Source organism: Patagioenas fasciata, chromosome 8, assembly GCF_037038585.1.
Source record: "Patagioenas fasciata isolate bPatFas1 chromosome 8, bPatFas1.hap1, whole genome shotgun sequence".
Taxonomy (NCBI): Eukaryota; Metazoa; Chordata; class Aves; order Columbiformes; family Columbidae; genus Patagioenas; species Patagioenas fasciata.
Window position 1 is genome coordinate 11,945,940 of NC_092527.1, and position 22,544 is coordinate 11,968,483.

Sequence of the window (22,544 nt, forward strand, 5' to 3'; positions counted from 1 at the left end):
TCTCTCTCCCATGCATTTTTCAATTAATTGGACTTCTCCTGATTTTCCAAAAGAGGACCCCTAAATCTGTGCAGTGCCAGTGCTGACTTGAAATATTCTCATACAGAATTCTGTAGTGTGAATAAAATATTTGCACAAGTTAGTATTTTCAAAGATATTTTTTAAAGATCTTATTTATTTTCTTCTTGTATTCTTGTAGAGAGAACCTGTGTTGAAAGAACTATTCATTTGTTAGCAAAAGTGTTTGATAATAGTTATATAAAACATCATGGAACAGAGGCTTGAAAAGGAATAATATGAAGTCAAATTGATCTTTTTCAAAAAGAAGTATTTTAGGAGATCCTTAAGTATAACATTAAAATGACTGGTTTTTTATTATGTGCCATCCTGGACTTTTGGGGAAGAATAAGGTTTATAGCACTGATGATGTAAAATGAATCAAGCATATCTGCTGGTTACAGTAAAGATCAAAGGCTTCATCTCAGCTACATGCAACTTCGGTGTTACTGTAGATATTTGTTTTATGTTCAATATCCTATTTTGTATATAATATTTAGATCCTGTACCAGAGTCTGAGCTAGATTATTAGTAAACTAGTGGCAGTTGAAGGTTTCTTTTTTCAATGCTGTTATTTTGGGCAAGGATAGTCTTTCCATACAAGCCTGCTCAGTTCTTCCCTGAAAATAAACTGTGGAAAGCCTCTATGGCCCTGCTGAAATACCAATGAGAGACCGAGTGTCCCTAAGAGGTGCAGAGTAAAACCCTGAACCACCCAGTATGTCTAAAGAGGACAAGCCACAAGATCTGAATATGAAATAGCAGAATGTGGTTTTCAGAACAAAACACCCCTCCTGCAAAAAAGACATAGAGAAAATTGGGATTCAGCAACCCATATAGGGATGGTCACATGTTTCTATTTGTTTATTTGCTCCTGGTGCTGGGAGCTGGTGACTTATTTAACAATTTACCTCTTTTTAGGTACAAGGCTTCAGGAAGAAAACGAAAAAAAAAAAATTAAGATCATGAATGTAGGAATTCAGGAGCCAAAGAAACATAATTTATAATTACTCAGAACAAACACCAAATCCCTGAAACCCAAATTCAAATAACAACTCCCAATTTTTAAGCCAATCCGGATGTTTAATGGCTGGGGACGAAATTGCTGCCCTGGTCACAGGAGGAGCAGCCCTGTGCTGCTCAGCTGGGGCTGCAGTCAGACTTGACCTGACCCTCAGCTGAAGTCAACTGGTACCATTCTGTGGATGTGTCCTGTGCCTTGTTGCCTGCCTTTAACGTTTTTCTTACTTTTTTTGTGTTAAATACCGCTTTGTAGTGAGCCACTGCACATCCCCAAGGGGCAGACTTAGCGGGTGCTGGGAACCCAGGGTCGTTGCCTGCATGGAAACAAAGCGCTGCCTCTGAGAGCAAAAGGCCTTGGCCAGACCCCATCTGTGCTGTCTTCTGTCTGTCCTCACAGTTTGTGTCTTCTATCTGGAAAAACAACAGCAAGCTTACAAGCTAGAAGCATTCAGGGAACCGACTAGTGAGGATCTTGTGTGCCTTCATTCCAAGTTATGAAAAAACAAACGACTACCTTAGCTTTATATGTAGCCTTCTTCTTCTTTCTTTATATGCAACAAACAACTTTTGCCTTGTTTTCAGTTTTAAGATTTGCAGTCTGTCCCCCAAGGCTTTTTTTTTAGACTGGCTACCTTTATGTATCTGTCCTCTCATTATTGACCTGCTTCAGTTCATCTTTTCCTTGGCTATGAAGCAATGTTTTTATTTAATTAGCATTGAATTTCATGTTGCTCTATGCAGCCTACAGTCCTAAGATGTCTCAGACAATTCTGTAATTTCTGAGTGTACCTGCCTTCTCTGATTTTGAAATTATATCAGTCATTTCGAACTAGCTGAATTCAAACCTGTCTTGAGATTGCTAATAAAATGAGCTAATGAAATAGACCCAAGTGCTGAACCCTCTTGAGATTGTTTCTCATGTGTAAAATCAATATTAATGATCACTCTCTGTTTCCTCCTAACCACTCAGCTGCTTCAGGCTTAATACTTTTTGAAAGAATTAACCTTGTATTAATTGCAGAACTAGTAATAAGTAAACCAATTAACTACTTTTTAATACTCCTACATTCTAGTTAGCAGCTCTTCTCTTAACATGAGTGACAGATAAATTTGGAGTGATTAACTAAAGCAGACCTTTAAGGCAAAATGTGATTAGTGGTTCTGCACTGTTTTTTGCATTTGAACAGCAAAAAAAAAAAAGGTTTTGCTCCTGCTGAAGTGAACAGTGAGGCACTCTGTTAGTATTAGAAGAGCATTACTTCTTCAGGGCTTGATACATTTCTAAAAAGTAGAGGCTAATTATTAAAAAAGCTTCCTCAAGTTGCCAATAAAAGAACCCTAGCCATCGACTTTCTGCAGAAAGTGTGCTCAGCATTTATGGGGTGTTAACCACGATATCACAATGACTGGACATTTAGGGATTTAATTGTGAATCTGTCACTCCACTCCATAAATGTGTTGTGTTTGCATAGCTAAAGCTTTCTGTTCTTCATCGCTTACCAGCCAAGGCAAATCTATTTTTCTTGATGAATAATTAAAAATTGAGGAATGCCCTCTCTGCATTTTTGCAGGTTTTTGAGTGTTTTGTCGATAATGTTTGTTGTTCTCATTTGTTACAACTAAATCATATTTAATACATAATGAGGAATGCTATCTATGGTTTATGAACTGATCTGGCAAATAGAGGTTAGCAACATGCAGATCTCATTAATTTCTCCCTAGGATGGCTGAGAAAAATATTTATTTAGTTTTTCAGTTACCTAAACATTGCAAAACATTCTAGGAAAGTGCTGCACTGATATGTGTGGGACCTCAATGCCAAAAACTTCTAGTCAGCTGCTGCAGTTGTCTTTTGTGAACCCACCTTCCCAAAACCCAACCCATGAGGTGTGCCCCACGTCCATGCAATTTAGCTATGATATTCAAGGCAAAAACCTCTGCTTGTTTAGACTTTCTGTCAACCAGCACTCCAGAAAAGTTTTTCAGGTGCAGGCTCTGATTGAACAACACACAAAGATTCTTGCCTTATTGACTAAGACCGTAATTGTACCTTGGAAACTTTCTAGAGAAGGATGCAGTGTTCTGTCAATAGCCTAATACTGCTTCCTGACTCTGAGCTTGTTAAATTGCTTTCATAAAAACAGTAATTTCAAAAGAAATCAAGGCAGGCAAGTATTAGATCTAACACCTATGTTAATCAGTAGAAGTATCTCCTAGCTCTCATCGGCTTTGCATTAGGCCTTGAGAGTGTGACGTGTACTTTGATTCATTTAAAACTTCAGTCATGTACATGTGGACTCTTCTTGCTCAGTCAATGCCAAGTCCCCATTGACCTCAGTGTGGACAGAAACAGAATTCATTATTAATGTTTATCTGGGGAGACTAGATTATTAAACAGATACCTACCTGTACCCTTGTCATGAAATCCTGACTCATAATCTTATAAATAACTTTTTCAAATAGGATATGACAAAAAAGCAAATGGCTTTGGAAAAAATCAATCTTCAGAAATGTCTACTATATTTTGAGAGTATTCATGGACGACCTGTAAGTATATCATGGAAAGATAGGTAAATTAAAAATTATCTAACTTGTCTAACAGATATTTTTGGAGTCCTATATAAAATAGATTTGGATGAATTTTACATGATTAACATAATTTTAGTTATTTCAAATCAATCTTCAGGTATAGATGTTATTGCCTGATACTGATTAATTTGGTTTATACTTTTAAAAAGAAAATAAAAAGGCACTTTTCTAGTGGCCCTGCATCTCTCTTCATGATTGGAAGTTGCAGGTTTTGATGCTAAAGGTGGAGGTTTACACATCCACAGCAGACTTTGGCTCCTGCATACTGTAGCTGTGTTAGGACGTATGAAAGGTTAGAATGCTCAACAGCTGTGAAAAGTTTATAGGGCACCATCTGAGAAATGAAATACAAAAATAACCTTACCTGTCATCTGTGTTTTCCTCTACTTCACAGCAGCACTTAAATCTGTTAATTAAAATCCTTTCCAGGACTTTGCTGTAGACTGTAGGTACAAAACTAGAAAATGCTTCCATTGCTGAGATGATGATGCATAAATTTGTCTATACAAAACTGGGGAATTCCTGTTTGATGTCTATGTCTGCATTCTTATGACTGTCTCTGTTTTTGACTAATAAATGTTGCAGTGGAGTACAAGGGGAGTGGCACCAGCATGTGTCAAAAAATATGCCAGCTCTTAAAATTACTATGATTTTAATCTAATCTCTCTACATCTTGGATAAAATAATTTTTGTCAGTCTTCTTTAGGCTTGGAATTAGAGCTGAGGAATGGAGAGAGGATACAGGAAGGGTATGAAGAAATGTTATTTCCTAAGAACAAAAACGATATTGAGATAGTGATCTATAGACTTGAAGATTGAAAGATAGAAAAGAGAGTAACAGGGCATGCTTTGTAGCGTGGGGTTCAGGGAGGGTGTTTCTTCTCAAGGTTCAAGCAGCCCTATAACCAGCTAAGAAAGGGGATGCTAACTGCATCAGGAAAGAAGTAATCAGCAATACTAAGCAGCCATGAGGGAATCCTGGGTCTGCCAAACAGCTCTGACTTCAGCGCGTGTATCTGGGCTTCACTGCGGCAGCGCAGTTGCAGCGTCAAGAGACAGTGAAATTGCACCCAGCGAGTGTGGGTAGGCAGTAAGCGGGCAAGGTGAGGAGCAGAGGCTGATGGTGGACTAGTTTGCAAATTACTCTAATTTGACATTCAGTCACTGAGAAGCATGATTTTCCAGTAGTGGTGTGTGGTGTGTTTGTTTTTTGTTTGTTTGTTTGTTTTTTTTTTTTTAATTTAACTTTTTAGTTTTCTTGTGGTTTTGTTGTTTTGTTTTGAGTTTTTGTTTGTTTATTTGTTTTGGTTCGTTTGTTTTGTTTGCCTTTCTTCTTTTTTTTTTTCCTGTGAGATTTACTCTTTTTTTTTCCTTAACACAGTCGCTATACTGCACAGCTAGTTTCCATAAGGTTTTATCTTTGTATTTGCAAATATTTGTGGCTGGATCAGGCTCTCAACACCTGATCTAAAATACTGTTCTCCTCCAAATCGGTGCTCTTCAAGCTCATGAAAGAGCAAACACAAACTCAGTGACCAGATGGCTGCTCCTGACTGTGGCAGGCAGTTCCAGTGAGCAATTTGCCCAGAGCCAGCTTGCTCACCGAGGCTGGACAGCCATGCTCTCAGTGCTCTCCATCCCACCAGGCTGCTGAGCCTATTGGTCCAGGCAGGCTGTCACATCACTGTAGCTGGCCTGCTGCCGTCATTATTGCTGTTAAGTAAGTGAGATTTCAATGCAAGGCACAGTAGAAACCCATCTTAACTCTTACAACTCTATTAGCATCTTCAGAAAGGACAGAGAATAGTTTACCCTCTGCCTGGGCAGTGCTGGGTATTTTCCATTAGAAAATAGATGGTCATTTTCCTTTTTAGAAATTGTACAGATTAAACTACAGTTCCCATGAAATATCTATGGAAGCAAAATACACATCAGATCATACAATTCTAATACCTTTCTCAGCTTTACAGGAGCAAATGAGAAATGTATTTATTTATTATTTCTAATTTTGGAGGAGTATATCTTGTTATGATTTCTCCTTAGGTAGCTAAGCAAGAAAAGAGCCTCATGAAACCTCTTTACGACAGATACAGAATTATCAAGAAACTTCTTGCAACTCCATCTTTGATCACAACAATTGTAAGTTGGAAAGAATTCATAGCCATTGTCAAGAAAACATACTATCGGCTATGTTTGATTTGTACCTGTGTGTCCATTTGGCAGCAGTAGAAGTACTGATATTTGATACTGATAACAGAGAAAATGCTTTGTAAAATTCAGCTTCAAAGCATGCCAGAGGCTGTAACATAGGGCAGCAGTTTCTGAGGCAATCAGTTCAAATGGCTGGCTAAGAGAGCAAAGGCTGGCATGAGTTTTCCATTATGGGTAACATATGCAGCACAGAATGACACCGATCTCTTTCCATGAAGAACCATAGTGTTAGTATTTCTGCTATATTTTGTTGACACTGCTTTTATCAATAATATAGCACATAAATATAATTTGTAGTACTTTAACTAGTTATGTATCAATGTAATGTAGCAGTACTAGTCTCACTGTAAGCAGCAGCAGTGGAATCTGGCTATTTGGAAGTTAATTAGCATGTCTCTATCAAAAATGCTAATCTAATAGTAATTGGGGCTGGGTTGATTTTAAAAATTATGAACTATCTTGTTAGATGACAGTAGAGCTTCAAATTTCTTTGAAAAATCAGAATGTAAATCCTTGTACACATGCACATGGATATGTTCTTTAAAAATGTAACTGAAGTTCCCTTGTGTTACTTCTTAGGAGGTTTGTTCCACAGTTTTTATGCTTAAGCCCTACCTAGTTTCAAAAGGTCAACATTTCTTCTGAGGATGAAGGAAGGTGAGGAAGATAGTGACACGACTCTGTTTTAGTAGTTAACGTTTGTAGCTATAAAACTGTGGAATCTCTACCTCTAACTCATGTTACAGAAAGAATTTCTAGACATAATACATAATAGATGGTATCTAAGAGGAGTAAAAGACTGCAAGACTGCAGTGCTTACGTAAATACAGAATGTTCTTTAAATTGTTGCTACTTGTAAGGGCTTTTGAGTAAATAGAAATAAATTACTGGCTGGAGATACTCAGAAGCATGGCCAACTTCTGTGCTATTTAGTTGTGGTGGACAACACACAGCAGCTCAGTGAGTCCCACAAGACCTCTCACAAACTATCTCGGGCAGACCTGGGTACAGTTTTCAATATGTGTAATCTGTTTCAATGAATACACTCAGGAGGTTAGATCCTAATTCTTTATGTTGTCATCCTATTAATTGTTATTATTGGAATGTATACAACTAATTTAATAATGCTTTACACTTTACAAGCAGGAGGAGGAAGACTCAGATGAAGACCATTCTCAAAGCAGCCATGAGTTATCATCCGGTCCAATATCTTGCCTCCCTGTTGACGAGCACCTGTGTTACTCTCAGGAGGAGAATGAGCCTGCATATGTTTCACCTCTGGATGAAAAGAAAGTTTTCAGGCAAACAGCCTTGTCCATGTCCAATTTACATGAGGCAACGATGTAAGTTCAGTCTTTTTTTTTTTTCCCCCCCCGTTTTAAAATGTTTTATGTAGACTTTGTAAATGAAAAATGATCCATACTTATTCCATGGGAATATTCTATAACAAAGAAATGAATCAGTGCTTTCTTGAAGGAGAAAAGAAGCAAGGGATTTATTTGGGCAGCAAACCTGTGGTTTGAGGTATTTATTCAAACAACTTGGTGCCACGTCCATGAAAAGAAAGGTGAAGGAGTAAAAGCAGATAAGGTAAATAACTCCAGAGTGATAGATACTACATAATAGCTTAGTAAAGATATGCTGACCTACCTATAATGGTTGCAGAATTTTTATATATCTTAATACTTATGTTCCTACATAGCAGCCATAAAAGAAAGTACAGTTTGACCAAGCAGGATAGTCTGCTCTTGTGTGTGTGTACTGGGACTGACTGCATGAGTGATGTAAAAATGCCAGAGACATGAGGCACACAAACAGCAACAGGTGAGCTGAGTGAAGGGCTGTGCTATACATGGTTACACGGGAGGCCACTGCACGTGTGTAAAATCAGTTTCTTCCTTGCATAGAAGCAGTTACTAGTGTCTGGATGCCCAGAAAACTTACCACCACCATCCTATGCTCCATTCTAAACCGAAAAAAGGCCTCCTCCTGACTTGTAGTTAAGAGTTGTATGAGACAACAGATCTCAAGACACATATGGGCTTTTATCCCTCAGTCCTGAAACCTGTTGAAGAATATGCCTTCCAAGAGCATATGTGTTCTCATAGCTTATGGGATGGTATCTTTTCCTTGTGCTTTGTTTGAAAGCTCGTAGATGCATAAATGAAGTTGATTGGGCTCTACCAAAATTGAGACTAAGTAAAACTGTCTTCACTTTCTATGTAGTCAACAATGTATGTGATAGTTTGCTCACAAATTCTATGAAGATATTTATGTGCATTTTGTTATAATGGGGAAAAAAAAATCAGCTGCATATGTCATAACAGAATTCTTTATCTGCTTAAAAACCTTACTCTCCAAATATCAGCTGGAACATGCCCTCCAAACAAATGTTGATTCTGGGTGCCACTAGCATTTCCACTGAATCACAGTAATGCTTGGTAACAACTGCTTTTGGGAGTAGCACTTGGATGTTGACTTTATTAATTCAGTTGCAGAGATGCAGAGCATTTCCTATGAGATGCTCCATGAATTCAGCACAGAATTAAGACTACTAGCAAGACTCAATCCTGAAAGCTTTTCCTCCCATGTTGTCCATGGAGGCTCTGCCTTTATTAAAGGGTGAGAACACAAGTAAAAGGGAAGAAGCACAACTGTTTAGCATGTGTGATGGTAGAGCCAGTTAGATGCATAGTTGGAGGGGTGTGCTGGACTGTGTCGTGGCACTGAGATCACTGCCTGCCATGCCCATAGCATCAGGCTGCTTAGCACCCAAAGCCACAACTTTTACGACACTTCTAAGCACATGGGGGCTTCCTGTTCTTCTCTGTGTTTTACAGGCCTGTTCTGCTTGAACATCTCAGAGAAACAAGAGCAGATAAGAAAAGGCTTCGCAAAGCTCTGAGAGAGTTTGAGGAACAATTCTATAAACAGACAGGAAGGTAAATAACCAGCTCAACAAAAACCCCTTCTCCTCCTCCTTGTCAAGCTCCTGTGCGGACGTGTGATACCAGGTGGTGTGGGGTAGGTACGCTTAGGTGAGCAGGACAAAGAAGCAACAACTGGAGGGCTGGAAGATTCCACAGAGGTGTCTGGTCTCCTTGCTTAGTTCCTCCAGGATGTGGCTGCTAGAGAGTCTTTCCAAGGATGTAAATGGACAGGAATCACACTCAGCAGTTGGGCCTTTTTTAAAAGACCAGATTTAAAAACCAGAAGCCGCTGTTTGTTTCACCACAAAGATAAATGGTGGCTACTTTTCACTCTTTGTTTATCCTCCTCCATTTAGCAAACTTGTTTGGTGAAAACCACCAAAGATATGGACATGTAGTATTCTGGCAACAGTTTTCAAAGCACTGTGTAATAACTTCTCTGCTTATTTTAGAATGGTGTAGTTATGCTTGCATAGCTGACAAGAAAGAAAGCTACCTGGAATATGAAATGAAAACTCCTCAGTATTTTAAATACTATTATATTTAGTTTCTGCCTACTAGAGCTTTTTGGTCCTGTCAAATTATCTTTAGTCACCTACAGTTAGGGAAAAAATAATCCAACCCAATCCTCATTAGTTGTTGCAGAATTAATTTTAAAGTCTATTTATCCTCTTTCTCATAAAAGTGATGGCACTTTTATTTGCTTTCCGTAGGAGTCCTCAAAAAGAAGATCGGGTGCCAATGGCTGAGGAATACTCTGAATACAAGCACACAAAAGCCAAAATCAGGCTCTTGGAGGTTCTCATCAGTAAGCATGATATTTCCAAAACTATTTGAAACGAATGCAGTAGCATGGTATTGATCTCTAGCAAAAAAAAAAAAAAAAAAAAGCCAACAAATAGATAATGAAAAAAAAAAGATAAAGTAATTTTACAGGTCTTGGTCTGTTGCACAACTGTTTGACACACTGAGATTTTTTATGCACTTTACCAATTATACGAGCTGGGATGAGAGAGGACAGCAATATGCAAGAATATTAAGCATGGGTGAGTGGACTATAGTATATATATTTTCCTTCTGAAAAAGCCTTGAAGTGCACTGTGAGAATGTTAGAAATTAAAAGGACATTGAAGAAGTATTGTAGATTCTCAGTTTGACCTGCTCTTAGTTTTAAAAAGTGTGAGGAGATGCTCTCCAGGTTTTTAGCACATCTTAGTACATGACAAGGTACCACTTATTTTTTTTCTATAATTAACTATTAATGTTGGTTCTTAATGTGCTGATTCACGAGAATAAAAGAAACATGAGCTGAAAGCAAATGAAGGAAAAACTCCTGAGCATACTCTGTCTTTCAAGATGGAGTTGCCATTCAATTCCAATAACTTCAAAGAAAGATACAAAGAACCAGTGGCAGGATTTGGTGTAAAAGGGCAGAGCAAAGTGAAGCTGCCTATGCAAAAGAGAAGGGCAGAACATGACTGCCAAGTTGAGAAATTGTGCTGGTTTGGTTTTTTTTGTTTTGGTTTGTTTTGTTTTGTTTTTGGTTTTGGTTTTGTTGTTGTTGTTTTTTGTGGTTTTGTTTGGGTTTTTTTGTTTGTTTTTTCAAGAAATAAGAGAAAGTGGCAAAATGTAACAATTACAGTTTACTGAGAAGAAGTAAACAAACATACTGGCTGCTGTCCTTTTCACAATGGTTCACAGGACCTGGCTTGCGGTACTTAAAATTCAGTAAATCAATTACGTGCTAGTTTTTTTATCTCTGTATTAAACTTTGCACTTTATTTTGCCTGATGCTATAACATTTACTTTTCTAACTACCAAAGCTTGTTTAGACGCATGCACTTTGTAAAATGTCTAAGTAAGTATTTCTTGTGTAATAAATTGCCACATACATATATATAAAAACAAGACTAGATTATTGCATTAAGCTAAGATATTTTGGATAGATAAAGTACATGATATATAATTGAGTGTCACAGTTATCTGATGAGGAACTTTAGACTTCTTGTTTATTAAAAGAAAAAAAGATTATTTAAAAAAAGTTATTTTTCCATTGGAATTATGCATCTTTCTTAACTGTCAGAGCACCACACTTTGTAATATTAAGATTTTTTTCACTATTTGTGATAGACCATTTGTGTGAAAAGTGGACTATTAACAGAAGGGTTACGAGTGTTTTTTTGTAATAGAAATGAATCTAAAAAAAAAAGGCACTTGAATCATGGTTAGTGTTTTGCTTTAACTGTCATTTTTGTATTGATCACATAGTATAAGCAACCTGTTTTCTATCTTGTTAAGAAGATTTCATTTTATAGAGCCTATTATGTATCAAACATATTTGTATTTATATTGTGTGTAATGGCTTGGCATGATTTTGAAGATGTGCACATTTTCAAGTAGTTTGGAGGAAAAAGTATGACCACTAAAAAAGGAGTTTTTTATTTCTCAGAGATTTGTTGTTTCAGTGTACCGACTACTTAATAATTTGTAACTTTGATGAATCAGAAATGGTGTCCTTTGTAAATCTGTTTTAATTAAAGTCATCTAGAGCAACAGGAACAGATAGATACAGAGCTATTTGAAGTTTACAAACTACATCTTTGATAAGGGAAAATGATTTCATGACATATGTATACAATTGATATTAAAATGTAATCTATATATTCTATATGATTGTATAATATTTTATACAACAGTACAAATAAAATATTTTTCTATTATATTTATTATGTCGAGACACAGTTTCTGTTTTCAGTTAGCTAATATAAATAACATAAATAACACTGTCAAACAACACGTTGGAAGTGCTGACATTTCTAGGCTTTGAAATTTAACTCATGCTGCAGTTACAACCTTCATGCTGTTTGGAGTTATCCCAGTACTTGTTCAGTAGTTAAAATGAACGCATATTTAAACACCATTTATAAGCCATTATTTGTTCTTTTTGCTAAAGCAGTTTATATAGGATTTTGTTATGTTTGGCAAGAAACAGAAAACAATTGTTGCAGCATCTAGGTATAAATGGTTGCCAGAAAGAAATCCAGGACTTCTAATCATTTAAAGCATCGGGGGAACAGGAGGGAGAGAAGAAATACTAAAAACGCTATCGGAGATTTTGAAGACTCATGTTTGCTTTTGGTGAGAGCGGCATGTGCATGCTTCTGACAAAAACGGCTGACTATGGAAATGGGCAACAGAGGTTTGAAGGCTCCTAAGTAACAGGGGAGGTCTTAACGTCCAACACTGATATTGCAGGTCTTGCAGCTGGGATCTTTCTTTGCATTGGCAGTAGACAAGCTCATTAGTTGGTGACCAGTAATTTCTGCAACTGTGCCGAGGGAGAGATCCACAGGATCAGTGTAAATGACTTCCAAAATAACATCCTGGGCATGATGGTAAACCATGACGCCGTCTTCTTCATCGCAGGTCAGAAATTTATTATCTTTTATGTTTAGCTGAGGAAGGCGCTGCTTACAGAATTCGTCTCCTGGTGATCCAACGGGGGCGATGACGAGAATGACATAGTGGTAGGCTGTGTACATGCAGTAGAAGTCTCCAAAGTACAAGTTAGTATTTGGGTTGAAGAGTTTTTCAGCTGCAATCTCAAACCTGTATCTTCCGTAAGGTGAATCTTGCGGTGGCTTCCCGGTGTTGAACTCAGTGTTGCAGCTGAAGAAGATGCCTTCCAGCTTCCCGCTGATCGGAGAGCCATGGCTGCCACTGTTATCCTTAACAGAGGGCTGCATAGCATTCCCATGGTGCTCTCTACAAATGAATGACTGGTATTGTTTATTTTGTAACGCATGCTAAAGAGAAAGTGGAAAGTTAGGACATCGTGATGTTTGGTAACAGTACTGAAGGAACACAAAGGAAAACTGTTAAAACTGGTTAGTGTCAAGTAAATCAAGTGATGCCAGAGTCAGAAAGAGGTAGAATAACTCGCCTGCTCAAGGGGAAAATCTGCTTTTCCAGTCTGGCTTCTCTGTCAGCTGTGAGCTGTTTGGGTATTAAATGCAGGCAAAGAATAGCACAAACAAACAAAAGCCCCCAAACCACCCATATCTTTAATTAGCTGATTTGTTCAGCCTTACACTACAATTCTGACAATAAGCACAATTTAATTTAATCACATTTCGAAAATTGCAAACCAGTCTCAATATGCTGAATATACTCTTTGTTAATGTGGATTTTTAGCAGAGGCAGTGTATATTTAATGTAGAAAACTGCCAGTGAAAGTTATTTCTGAACAATGTTTTTCAGACAATTTATAGGAAGGAATGTACTGTGTGCCAGGTTTTTTTTCCCCAAAATGATAATTTCAGGTCTAATTTGTCTACTGCTGAGTTCAACCATAGCAGAGCTGGGCAGAGAGTACTGAGTAATTTGGTTAGTTTCCACTTTGGTTGGGATCCAGCTTCTGCAGTCACTAGTCCTAAAGGGAAAAAAATGTACAAGCCTTTTTTCCAGTGAAAAGAAACATTCAATATAACAAGTGAATTTTTAAAACCCTAAATCCCAAACTGCATTCAGCAACATGAGGCTGTTTGTTAAATTTAGGAGAACAGTCCAAAACAACCCATCTAATCCTCCTCAGCACGTGAGAGTTTATGTCTAGCAGGACCTTCTCCAGAACTTGTGCCTCACATCTCTCTGAAAGTGCTGTAGTGACAGCTTTGGCTCTCTCTGCAGCTGCAACCATGGGATACCAGAAAGGGAAACATCCCTTTTTGTAAGTCAGTCAGTCCTGCAAAACACCAGATTTACTAGGCACCCTTAGAAAGTGTCTTTGTACACATTGACAGATTATTAAAAATGCATGAGGCTGTGGGGCTGGAGAGGCTTACACCACCCCTCTTGCTTTAGGAAAACTCTTCCCTTTCTGTTTTTAACTTTTAACAGCTCCAGGTAAAATGGTGCTGGCTGGGAGAAGGTTTTACTTGGTTAGAGAGGGAAGGAACAGTCAAAGCAAACCAGTTCAATGTATTACGTACAAAGCAGCTCTAATCAACTCAGTAATATCTCTGTCATCTTTACATGGTTTCTAATCTCCTCAGCAGCACATCTTAAGCTGACTCTAAGATAAATTTCAAGGGTTTCCTGGGCCATTCAAATGCTACATAGTGATTGTCTCAAGCCCTGTTTCACAAGACATTGCTTGGGGTGCGGGGATACATCTGCTATATTATGACTGAAGCGATTACTAGGTAGAAACAAATAATTAGCTTGAATCACCACTGTCTCTGCAACCTGAACAGCCAGATGCCTTGCAGTTCAATTTCTGTGGCAAGATACTGACATCCAGTGGCCAATTAGGCTAATTATACATCACCCTTCCCAAGGATCTGCCCTGCTTTATGGCTCTCCCAGCCGAGGTAAGTGGCAGAGTGACATGAACACCATTTACATTTAGGGGTTGCTGCTTTAGCACCGTGACAGTTCCTTATTCACTGGTGCTACCAAAGCTACCCTATGTGCTTTTCTGAGCTTCTTTACTAGTTATGACACCACAGAGGCCATTTGCAGGCATGGCATGACAAGGATTTTTTCCTGAAAGGAAGTACGTGGTTAGGGTTTTTAACATAACGTTCAGAAAGGTGTACTGTGGAAGGACTAGCCCCTATGAGTGTATTTCTGAGAAGAAAAAGCAACCATCAGACAGTTATAGATATTCTAGCTTCATACTGACCTGCCAAAACACAGCTTTTTTGTCTCTGTAACTCACTAAGAGAAGGGAAAACAAACTAGTCTTTGTATCAAACCAAGAAAGAACATAACAGGAGGGAGGTGAAAAGTTATGCTGCAGTCAATTAGAGTCATTTTTGGCAGAACTAGGCCCAATCCAAAGCTATAAATGCATCACAGTGGCAATTTTCAAAGATCTATGAACACAAAGGCAGGTGCACTATGATTACATAGCTGAAAACAAAGCAATATGAGACTCAGAACCACCACAGGCATAAGTCTTTTGTGGTATCCAGTCCAGGATGGCAGCAGAGATTTACGAGGTTCTCCAGGAGCCTCAACAACTGCAATTAATTCTCTGCCTTCATTCACTTTTGCAGCTTTGTCACTAGGTGTAATAAAATTCTTCTAAAACAAAGAGCAAACTCCTTGCTTTGGAATATACAAGACATGCCTGGAATCAAGCAGATACTTATGACTGCAATGTGGGAATGTTTCCAAGGGTGAGGAAGTGTGCTCTTTGGAGTCAGATTCCCTCTAGTATTTTTTTTTTCTTCACCAGTTTTAAAAAACTTTTAGTTCTAGATAGGTACTAGTGTGACATGTGCACAAAACTGGAATTATGTGGCACAGCAGCAGCCCCATTGCTCGACAGATATTAAAAAAAGCACAGTCAGTGCTGCCACCCTTCTGCCACAGTGCTGCAACAGGTGTACACACACTGCTTACCTCTCATCCATGTCCTTCTGATGTGGAAGGTTACCTCTGCGTGCTGGCTGCTGCTGCTCAGTACATGAGCTCTGACTCTTACTGAAAAGTCTTCTTTTCTATTGTAATGGTGCTTCTGGTTCCATGTGCAAAGGCACACTGGGTCTCCAACATGCATAAGGAACCTACCTACAGCTATCTCATTTATTCATTTCAGCTGAAGCACAGCGTTGTATAATTATATAAACATCACCCCCTCTCCCTCCCCACGTGATCTGCGAATTAATATTCAGACTGAAGAACCCCAGTTCCTGTGCACGCAGTTATGCCCTTCTACTATTAGACATCTCACTTTGAATTTCTTAGTACAATAGAAGTATTTGGCTACTAAACACATTGTTCTGATAACAGAAACTTCAGTCAGGCTGGAGATTCTGTAAATACTTCAGTTTCTCCTTCAAAACACAAACTTATTACTGAACAGAAGTGCTAAGTTAAACAAGGTGGAAGAAGTTAGTTATAATTTCTTTTTGCCCTTCTTCTGAAATGGCGATAAAGTATACAGACATTCTGCTCTAGCTTTAGCACAGCTGCCTCCATTTCCTTATTTTCCTTACTCCCTTGACTTGCCAAAAATTTTGCATCTGTTTACTTTCTTACCTGATATAATCAAAGTATTCTTTGTGCTGATTCCGATAAAAAACAGACAGTTTAAGCATACGGCCAGCAATCACTTCAGCTTTTTCCAATAGCTGTGTTAGGTGAACTTTTGAATAATCTGGAAAGAAAAGACAATCTGCTAGTATGAGGGGCAGGAAAAACAATACTGTCCAAAAGCTACACAGATATGCAGACTGACTTACTTATAATTGGGATCAGAGCTTTAGTAACATACATGACATCATGCAGCAGCTATACGGAAACTATATAGACCAGGACGAGTTTCTAACAGTGGCAAAAAACAAATGGCAGGAAGATGCGCCTTTGAGTCTCCTCGCTCCTTTCTCCACGGATGCTCTGCAAGCTCTGGATTTCACGTGTTAGAGCTGGTTTCCTTGTATTTGGGACTGCAGAAGAGCTGAGAACTGCCCTCTCTGACTTCTGTTATTTGATAAACTGTCTGCTACAATGTCCTTGGTTGTGAGCCAATAGCAATTCACATAACTAAAAAAGCTCGCTTAGGACCCAGCCTAAATGGTATCTCAACCAACACAGGATTCATAGAGAGATCGCTTCAGCTCTCAACTTTCACACAGGCGAGTACATTGGCACCAGGTGAAGAACATCCAAAGGAAGAGATTTATAAATCAGTGACGGGCTAAACTGATCCCCAGGACAGGGTGTTGGTGATGTTCAGCCTTTGCAGCATGCAGAGAAGGGAGGGCAGCAGAATGTCTTATGAAAACTGTCTGCTATGGAGCTGCCATTCTGTTTTTTCTCCACAGGTACTAGTAGCCAGCAGCAGGCACCCAAGTGGCCCTGCTCCACTCTGGTTCACCAGTCTCCTTTCCTAGCCTGGGACAAGCAATGGTGCCAGGCGCAGGTCTTTGGGGCAGCCAAGCTATCGCGGAACACAGGGGCACTGCAGCTGCCTGCCTGCCCGCCTCTCTCTTTCCCCCGCCCCCGTTAATGCACCAAACCTGAGCACATATGAAGCCTAAAGTAAGAATTCCCATTTCCAGGTGTGACTTCTGTAACCCTACCAGCCTAGCTGGCACTGGTAGACGGGAAACCCACTCATGCAGCAAAGCTACCGTTAATTGCGTGCATCCTATGGTGCATGTTTCCTCAGCAATATTACCTGCTGTGCAAAACTCGATGATTTCACTCCACTCAGAAACAACATAATCGCCATCAACTTGCTTTGACGCTGTCTGCACCGCTACTGTGTATTCCGTTCTTGGGCTCAAGAACCAGTGCCCGCGGACTGTCATAGGCAAAGGAACAGCTTTGGCCACCAATTTAGTGGGTACATCCTGATGGAAACAAAAAGACAAAACCACACACAAGTCAGCAGTGCAACCAAACCCAATCCACCACCCCTTCCTTCCTCGTTTTTGCAATGTAATCCCCAGTCCCTGGCTTTTCTCTGCAAACCTCAGTTAATTTTCACAGTCCACTGGTGCGGCAAAGGTAACAGAGTGGCCAAGGGCAATGGTCTAAGGGCTGCTCTGATAGCTACAGTGATAACTTGCATGTATGAGCATATTATTGGTTCCAAGGGACTGTAGATAGCTACTATTATACATAGCTCAAATATATGCTTCAGACTAGGGCCATCTGCACTTTAGTATGCAGAGAAGCACACACTAAGGAGCACAAGGATATCTTAATTTAAAAGCTTCTTGTGCTCTCATTTCCGTTGTTGTCTTTCAGTCAGTGTAACCAAACAAAATTCCTGCTGCCATCAGTCAGCCCACCTATATTGCTGTTAGTATCTTCCAAACCAAACTTCAAAAGAGAAAAAAAATGCATTGAAAAATAACTTTGAGTGTTTTACATATATCAAAATAATAACCTTATGCACAGGAAAGGCCAGAACGAGCCAAGCATACAGCTAGATGGCTTGTGTTTGTCATTGCAACTTGAACTTCCCATCCCACCACCATTTCAGATACTCTGTTTTACTCCTCACACATATAGCACTATAGTGCAGCAAAGAAGAACAGCTGCTTCTTGTTGTTGAAATACCAGATTTCTTTAGTGCCAAAGACTGCAGCAGAGACCACTAAGGGGAAGAAAAAAATGAAGAACTGGACAGTTTATGCTAGAACTGTGTGTGAAAGAGTGGAGTTGAATTATTCTCTGCATGGTATACTTGAGGAATTGTGATAGACTGAGAGAGGTATTTATTCTTGAATATTTATCAGTAATTATAGAACTATAAGATGGCTGTCATTTGAAAAGTGGGCATTTTAGATAACATCCAAGATAACATCCATAGCTGTCCACATCTAAATACCAATCCATAGTCATTGACCTATAAATACTAACACAGTAGTCCCTTAAGGAAAAAAGAAACAAGAAAGAGATATTTTCTGTACAAGATCTGTAAGCAAGAACTGAAAGATTTTTGTATTTTTCTGCTTGTCTTCTACTGGGGAAAAATAGCTTATTGTTTTCTGTCAGCAAAAAAATATTGTTCGGTTTCTGCATTAAGAAACTGTAAAATTAGCAGCTTGTGATATTACAGTAAATGTGACTGAGTGATAATCAGGGGTAAGATTTTGTTGCCATGATTTCTTTTTTGCCAGTTCTCATTTAAACCAAATAACAGGGCCTGTAAGGGGCTCAGTTGTGCAGTCCGAAATAAATAATATATAAAAGACAGAGAAAAATTACAAGGAAAAAGAAAAGAAACCTCAAATGACATTTAAAGCTGCCACTCTGGAGCTATATTGCAAAGGCATCCCAGTGGACTGAATCTGCCAGTGCTAAAGCAGTCAGCAGCTGCTACACTTACAGTCATTACTCTTCCTGTCATCTTTTCTTTGGCTGTGGTAAAAATTGCCTCCACCCGGGCCAGGTCTCTGTGCCCACAACCCGGTGGTGGTTTTTGCCCTCATTAATGTTGTCAGGTTTTATGTATCACTAAAAGCCTCATTGCCCACATGCATCAAACCTTACCTTCCAGCTGTGGATCAGGAAATTCTTCTAACTGTACCAAAAAGTAACAGACTACCTGAAACCACATTAACTACAGGTGTTTATCTCCTGCACAGCTTGGGAGGAGGGGCAGATATGATGCTTTTCATAACTCTGTTGTTCCTTTTCTAAGCAAACACTTGTGGGGTTTTTTTTAAGGTTGCAGCATTGACCTCAGTAAAAAATGTTCAAATATCCAAGTAGAAATTTCATTGGGGATTCTACATTTCTTTCACCTCTATTCTCCTCAGCTTATTCCTGGCTGAGCCCCCAAAGCAGTGCAAAGGAGGTTGTATGCCAGCCGGGATTCTGCAATGGCAGATGGCTGCCCCACCACCGGCAGCCAACAGGCAACTCTAAAGGTAACTAGACGGCCATAATTTCCAAGAAAGACCTGGAAGCACTGAAAAACTAAGCAGCAAGGTATACTGGTCACACTCCCTCTCTCTGTTTTGGGAAGAGCTACCTACTTTGCAATACCTTTTCACTGACAAAGTAGCAGCTTTCAATTTTCAGCTTTCTCCCATTTCATCTTATCCTTCCCTTTCCCACGTCTGCACTGTGGGAACTCAGCACATCCTAGTTTTGCTAAATATCTGAGCCTCATTTCCTATTGCATGGGAAAAATCATACTTCCATATCTTAAAAAAGCAGATAGGTGTGTGCAAATCACACTGAGAAAAAGACAGTCTTATTAGAATTCTAGTCTTTACATCCTACTACAGATACAAAACTCCTTCTTCACAGATATTATGGCAATAGCCATAAATAATAAAACTGTATGTACCCTAAATATTTTGAATATATTTTATATATTAGACAATAGAAAAAGTATCAAAAGGATGAATCATTCACATGTGCTCTCCTGGGTACGCGAGGCAAGAAACAACCCCCTTTCCTGAAGCACAGCATCTATCAGGCTCCGTCTGTATCCACAGTCACTTGCTCACAGCCATGTGAGAAAACTGAGACTTTAACTCTCTACAAGTTAGAAAACAGTTTAGGTTGGTCATCTGGGCTTATCACCCATGGGAGAGATGGGCACTTGCAGACAGTGATTTACCTTACCCGTACGCTAAGTAAAGATTATCTTTTTCCCTGAAAATGCCCGTCTCCTTCCACAGCCTGACTGCTGGATGACTCCTGAGAGTAAGTGCCAATGCTCCTCTTTTAGCTAAATGGTGGGGCTCACTCTTTTCTTTCGAAAAAGCTCAGCTAGGAGAAGGGGCAGTGATTTCCTTCACACAGTAGCTTTGTTATGAAGGCAATGGATGGGTGGGGACTGATTCAGTTCCCTCCAGATTCTGGGAGCGTTTAGTCCCTGGTGCTGCATCTGCTCCCTACCCAGTGAGTCTACCGCTGAGTTCAGCTATGAAACTCCTGTAATTAATACTGCAGAGATGAAGGATCCTTGTTATGGCACATTTTGAATTTGAGCAATTTTTAATTTCTCAACAAAAGCTTATTCTAGAAAGTGTGTTAAGAATTACTTAGCACTAAAGACACAAACACATACGTGTTCTGGCACAGATAATTGTGAACAGAACTGCCTCTCACCCACTCTGCTGTCTGGATTTTCATCATTCTGGCTGGGGGAAGTGGAAACAAAACAAAACAAAAACCAAAAAAGCTTTACTAGAGCCACTAACACAAGAAATTTTAAGTTAATTCTGACAAGACATCCAACTTATTCACCATTTTAATTGAAAGACTTTAGTCTCCTGTTCTTACAAAACTAATTACCTCTCTCCTTTGACTAAAACCTTCATCACAGTAAAAAAGCTAGAGAATTGCTGAGGAAAAAAACAAAACAAAATTAAAACCAAAATAAATCTAATGCCTTATCTTTATTACACTACCAATATCCTTGTTTTCCTCTCCATTTTAACACACATAATCACTGTGATGCAAATTTTGAAGTGAATATAGTGTTCAATCTGCTATGGTAGCTCTATCTTTTACAAAAACAAATTTTACAACTTTAGATCAGTTTGCACACAAATGAAAAAAACCCAAACAAGTAGATTAATAAAATGAAAGAAATTAAAAATAGTCCATCCAAGTAAGCATTTATATTAGAAGGTATATTTATTCTTGCGGCATAAAATAGCAATTCAAAGGCTGCCAGTCCAAAAGTAATAGGAATAAGAAAAAACACACGCATACCTTATTTTATTTGCTACAGCAATTAAAAACGTGTCATAATAAATGGCTATTACAGCATTAAATTCAGTAGCATTCTGCATGCTGGTTCCTAGCAACTGCAACGTCATGGCCAAATGTGTAAAATTCTTGATTTAAAGCAGCAGTAAGTGATTTTTCCTTACACTTAATGAATACAGCGCTTCCAACCAGATCAAAAGCAAAAAAAGTCAAATGAGGAAAGGTGAAAATCATACATATGCCTTTAACAGCAGTCACAGGAAAAATATTCTCACAATAAAATGACTCAGAGAAATCAGTGGAAATATTTCCTAGTTATCCCACTGGTTTATAAACCAAGAGTAATTTAGGTGTTGGTAGAATTAGAGCTTTTATATTTGCCTGCATAGTTATTTGTGCCTTGGCAAACCTTATATTTTAGAGATATTGCCAGCATCATTATTTTTTAAATTTGCAGATGATTGTGTTTTTAAATCTTTTATCTCATTCCATATTTCTCTAGACATCCCAGTATTTCAGCTATTCTAAGATCAAAGCAAATTTTGCTGGATTTAATAGCTACAGATTCTGCAATGCATTCAGTATGTCCCTGCATCAGTGGCTTGAGGAAAGAGGCCAGATGAATATTCAGGTCACAGTGCTGAATGCTGCAAACTGAAATTGCTGGAAGCCTTCCTAGAAGTGCATTAGAATTTGTGACTCTTCTGTTGAAATGACATGTGTTGCTTTCATGAGTCTGTCACTGAACAAGGACAGGCATAGAATACGTAAATTGTTTAAATAATTACTAAGATGCAGTCAGGAATAAAAAAAAGCCTGTCATGCAATAAATTGTACAGGTTCCAGAATTGTTTTAGTTTCAAATGAAATAAGAAAAGGTAATGTTCAGTTCTCTATTAGACAAATGTATTTGTGTGTACACATACATAGGCTAGAGATGGAGAAGGTATTCCAAGTAGAAAATTGTCAATCAGATTAATCAAAAGCCCATCTCTGCTGGCTGTCCAATACCTGTTTCCCATGGTCAGACTTTGAAAGGCTAATAAAACACTGAGATTCATCTATTTAAAATCAACTGTTTCTACCTTGATTTTTAAATGAAAATTACCTTGTGTTTAAATTTGTTGGAGTTCTTGTTTTCTTTCTTGTTGAGATCAATGAAGTAATGAGTAATGCGGTCCTTGGATTTAGAATCCATCTCCCAAGAAATCTTGAAGGAATCACATGTGATGTTACTTATTTTGATGTTGTGTGGGACTGGAAGTTCCTCCATCTCTGCGATCCCACTGTCTTGTGATTTATTCCCTGCATAAAAAATAAACATGATTCATTTGCTTAAAGACCTATTAGATATCTGTTTTCTCTTCTCCAATACACTGACATCTCTGAACAACCTATCACAAAGTCTCATAGGTGGCACTCAGAAGCAGCTATGAGGTACAATTACGCAAGTCTCAATTTCAGTGATGGGAAATATTGGAAGGGGTTGAAAGTCCTCATGTGAATAAGCAGCACTAACATGTCAGCAGGCTGCAC

At 38.7% G+C, this 22,544-nt stretch overlaps 2 protein-coding genes across 7 annotated transcripts in view; one reads left to right on the forward strand and one right to left on the reverse strand.

Annotated features, from left to right (window-relative positions):
* The window catches only part of FAM13C (family with sequence similarity 13 member C), a 127,386-nt gene extending 115,854 nt beyond the window's left edge, over window positions 1–11,532 (forward strand). For 2 of the 3 annotated variants that reach the window (XM_071811709.1, XM_065843567.2), the window contains 5 exons: window positions 3,544–3,627; window positions 5,713–5,808; window positions 7,027–7,223; window positions 8,721–8,822; window positions 9,524–11,532. In XM_071811709.1, coding sequence (XP_071667810.1) covers window positions 3,544–3,627; window positions 5,713–5,808; window positions 7,027–7,223; window positions 8,721–8,822; window positions 9,524–9,647 — 603 coding nt within the window. In that variant the 3' untranslated portion in view covers window positions 9,648–11,532. Of the gene's footprint in view, window positions 1–3,543; window positions 3,628–5,712; window positions 5,809–7,023; window positions 7,224–8,720; window positions 8,823–9,523 lie in introns of all 3 variants that reach the window. The other variant, XM_071811708.1, reaches the window with a different exon arrangement.
* PHYHIPL (phytanoyl-CoA 2-hydroxylase interacting protein like) overlaps window positions 11,324–22,544 on the reverse strand; it is a 64,074-nt gene continuing 52,853 nt past the window's right edge. For 3 of the 4 annotated variants that reach the window (XM_071811711.1, XM_065843568.2, XM_071811710.1), the window contains exons 2-5: window positions 22,117–22,313; window positions 17,002–17,176; window positions 15,861–15,978; window positions 11,324–12,575 (exon numbers count right to left, since the gene is read on the reverse strand). In XM_071811711.1, the coding sequence (XP_071667812.1) occupies window positions 12,041–12,575; window positions 15,861–15,978; window positions 17,002–17,176; window positions 22,117–22,281 (993 nt within the window). In that variant the 5' untranslated portion in view covers window positions 22,282–22,313 and the 3' untranslated portion in view covers window positions 11,324–12,040. Of the gene's footprint in view, window positions 12,617–15,860; window positions 15,979–17,001; window positions 17,177–22,116; window positions 22,314–22,544 lie in introns of all 4 variants that reach the window. The other variant, XM_071811712.1, reaches the window with a different exon arrangement.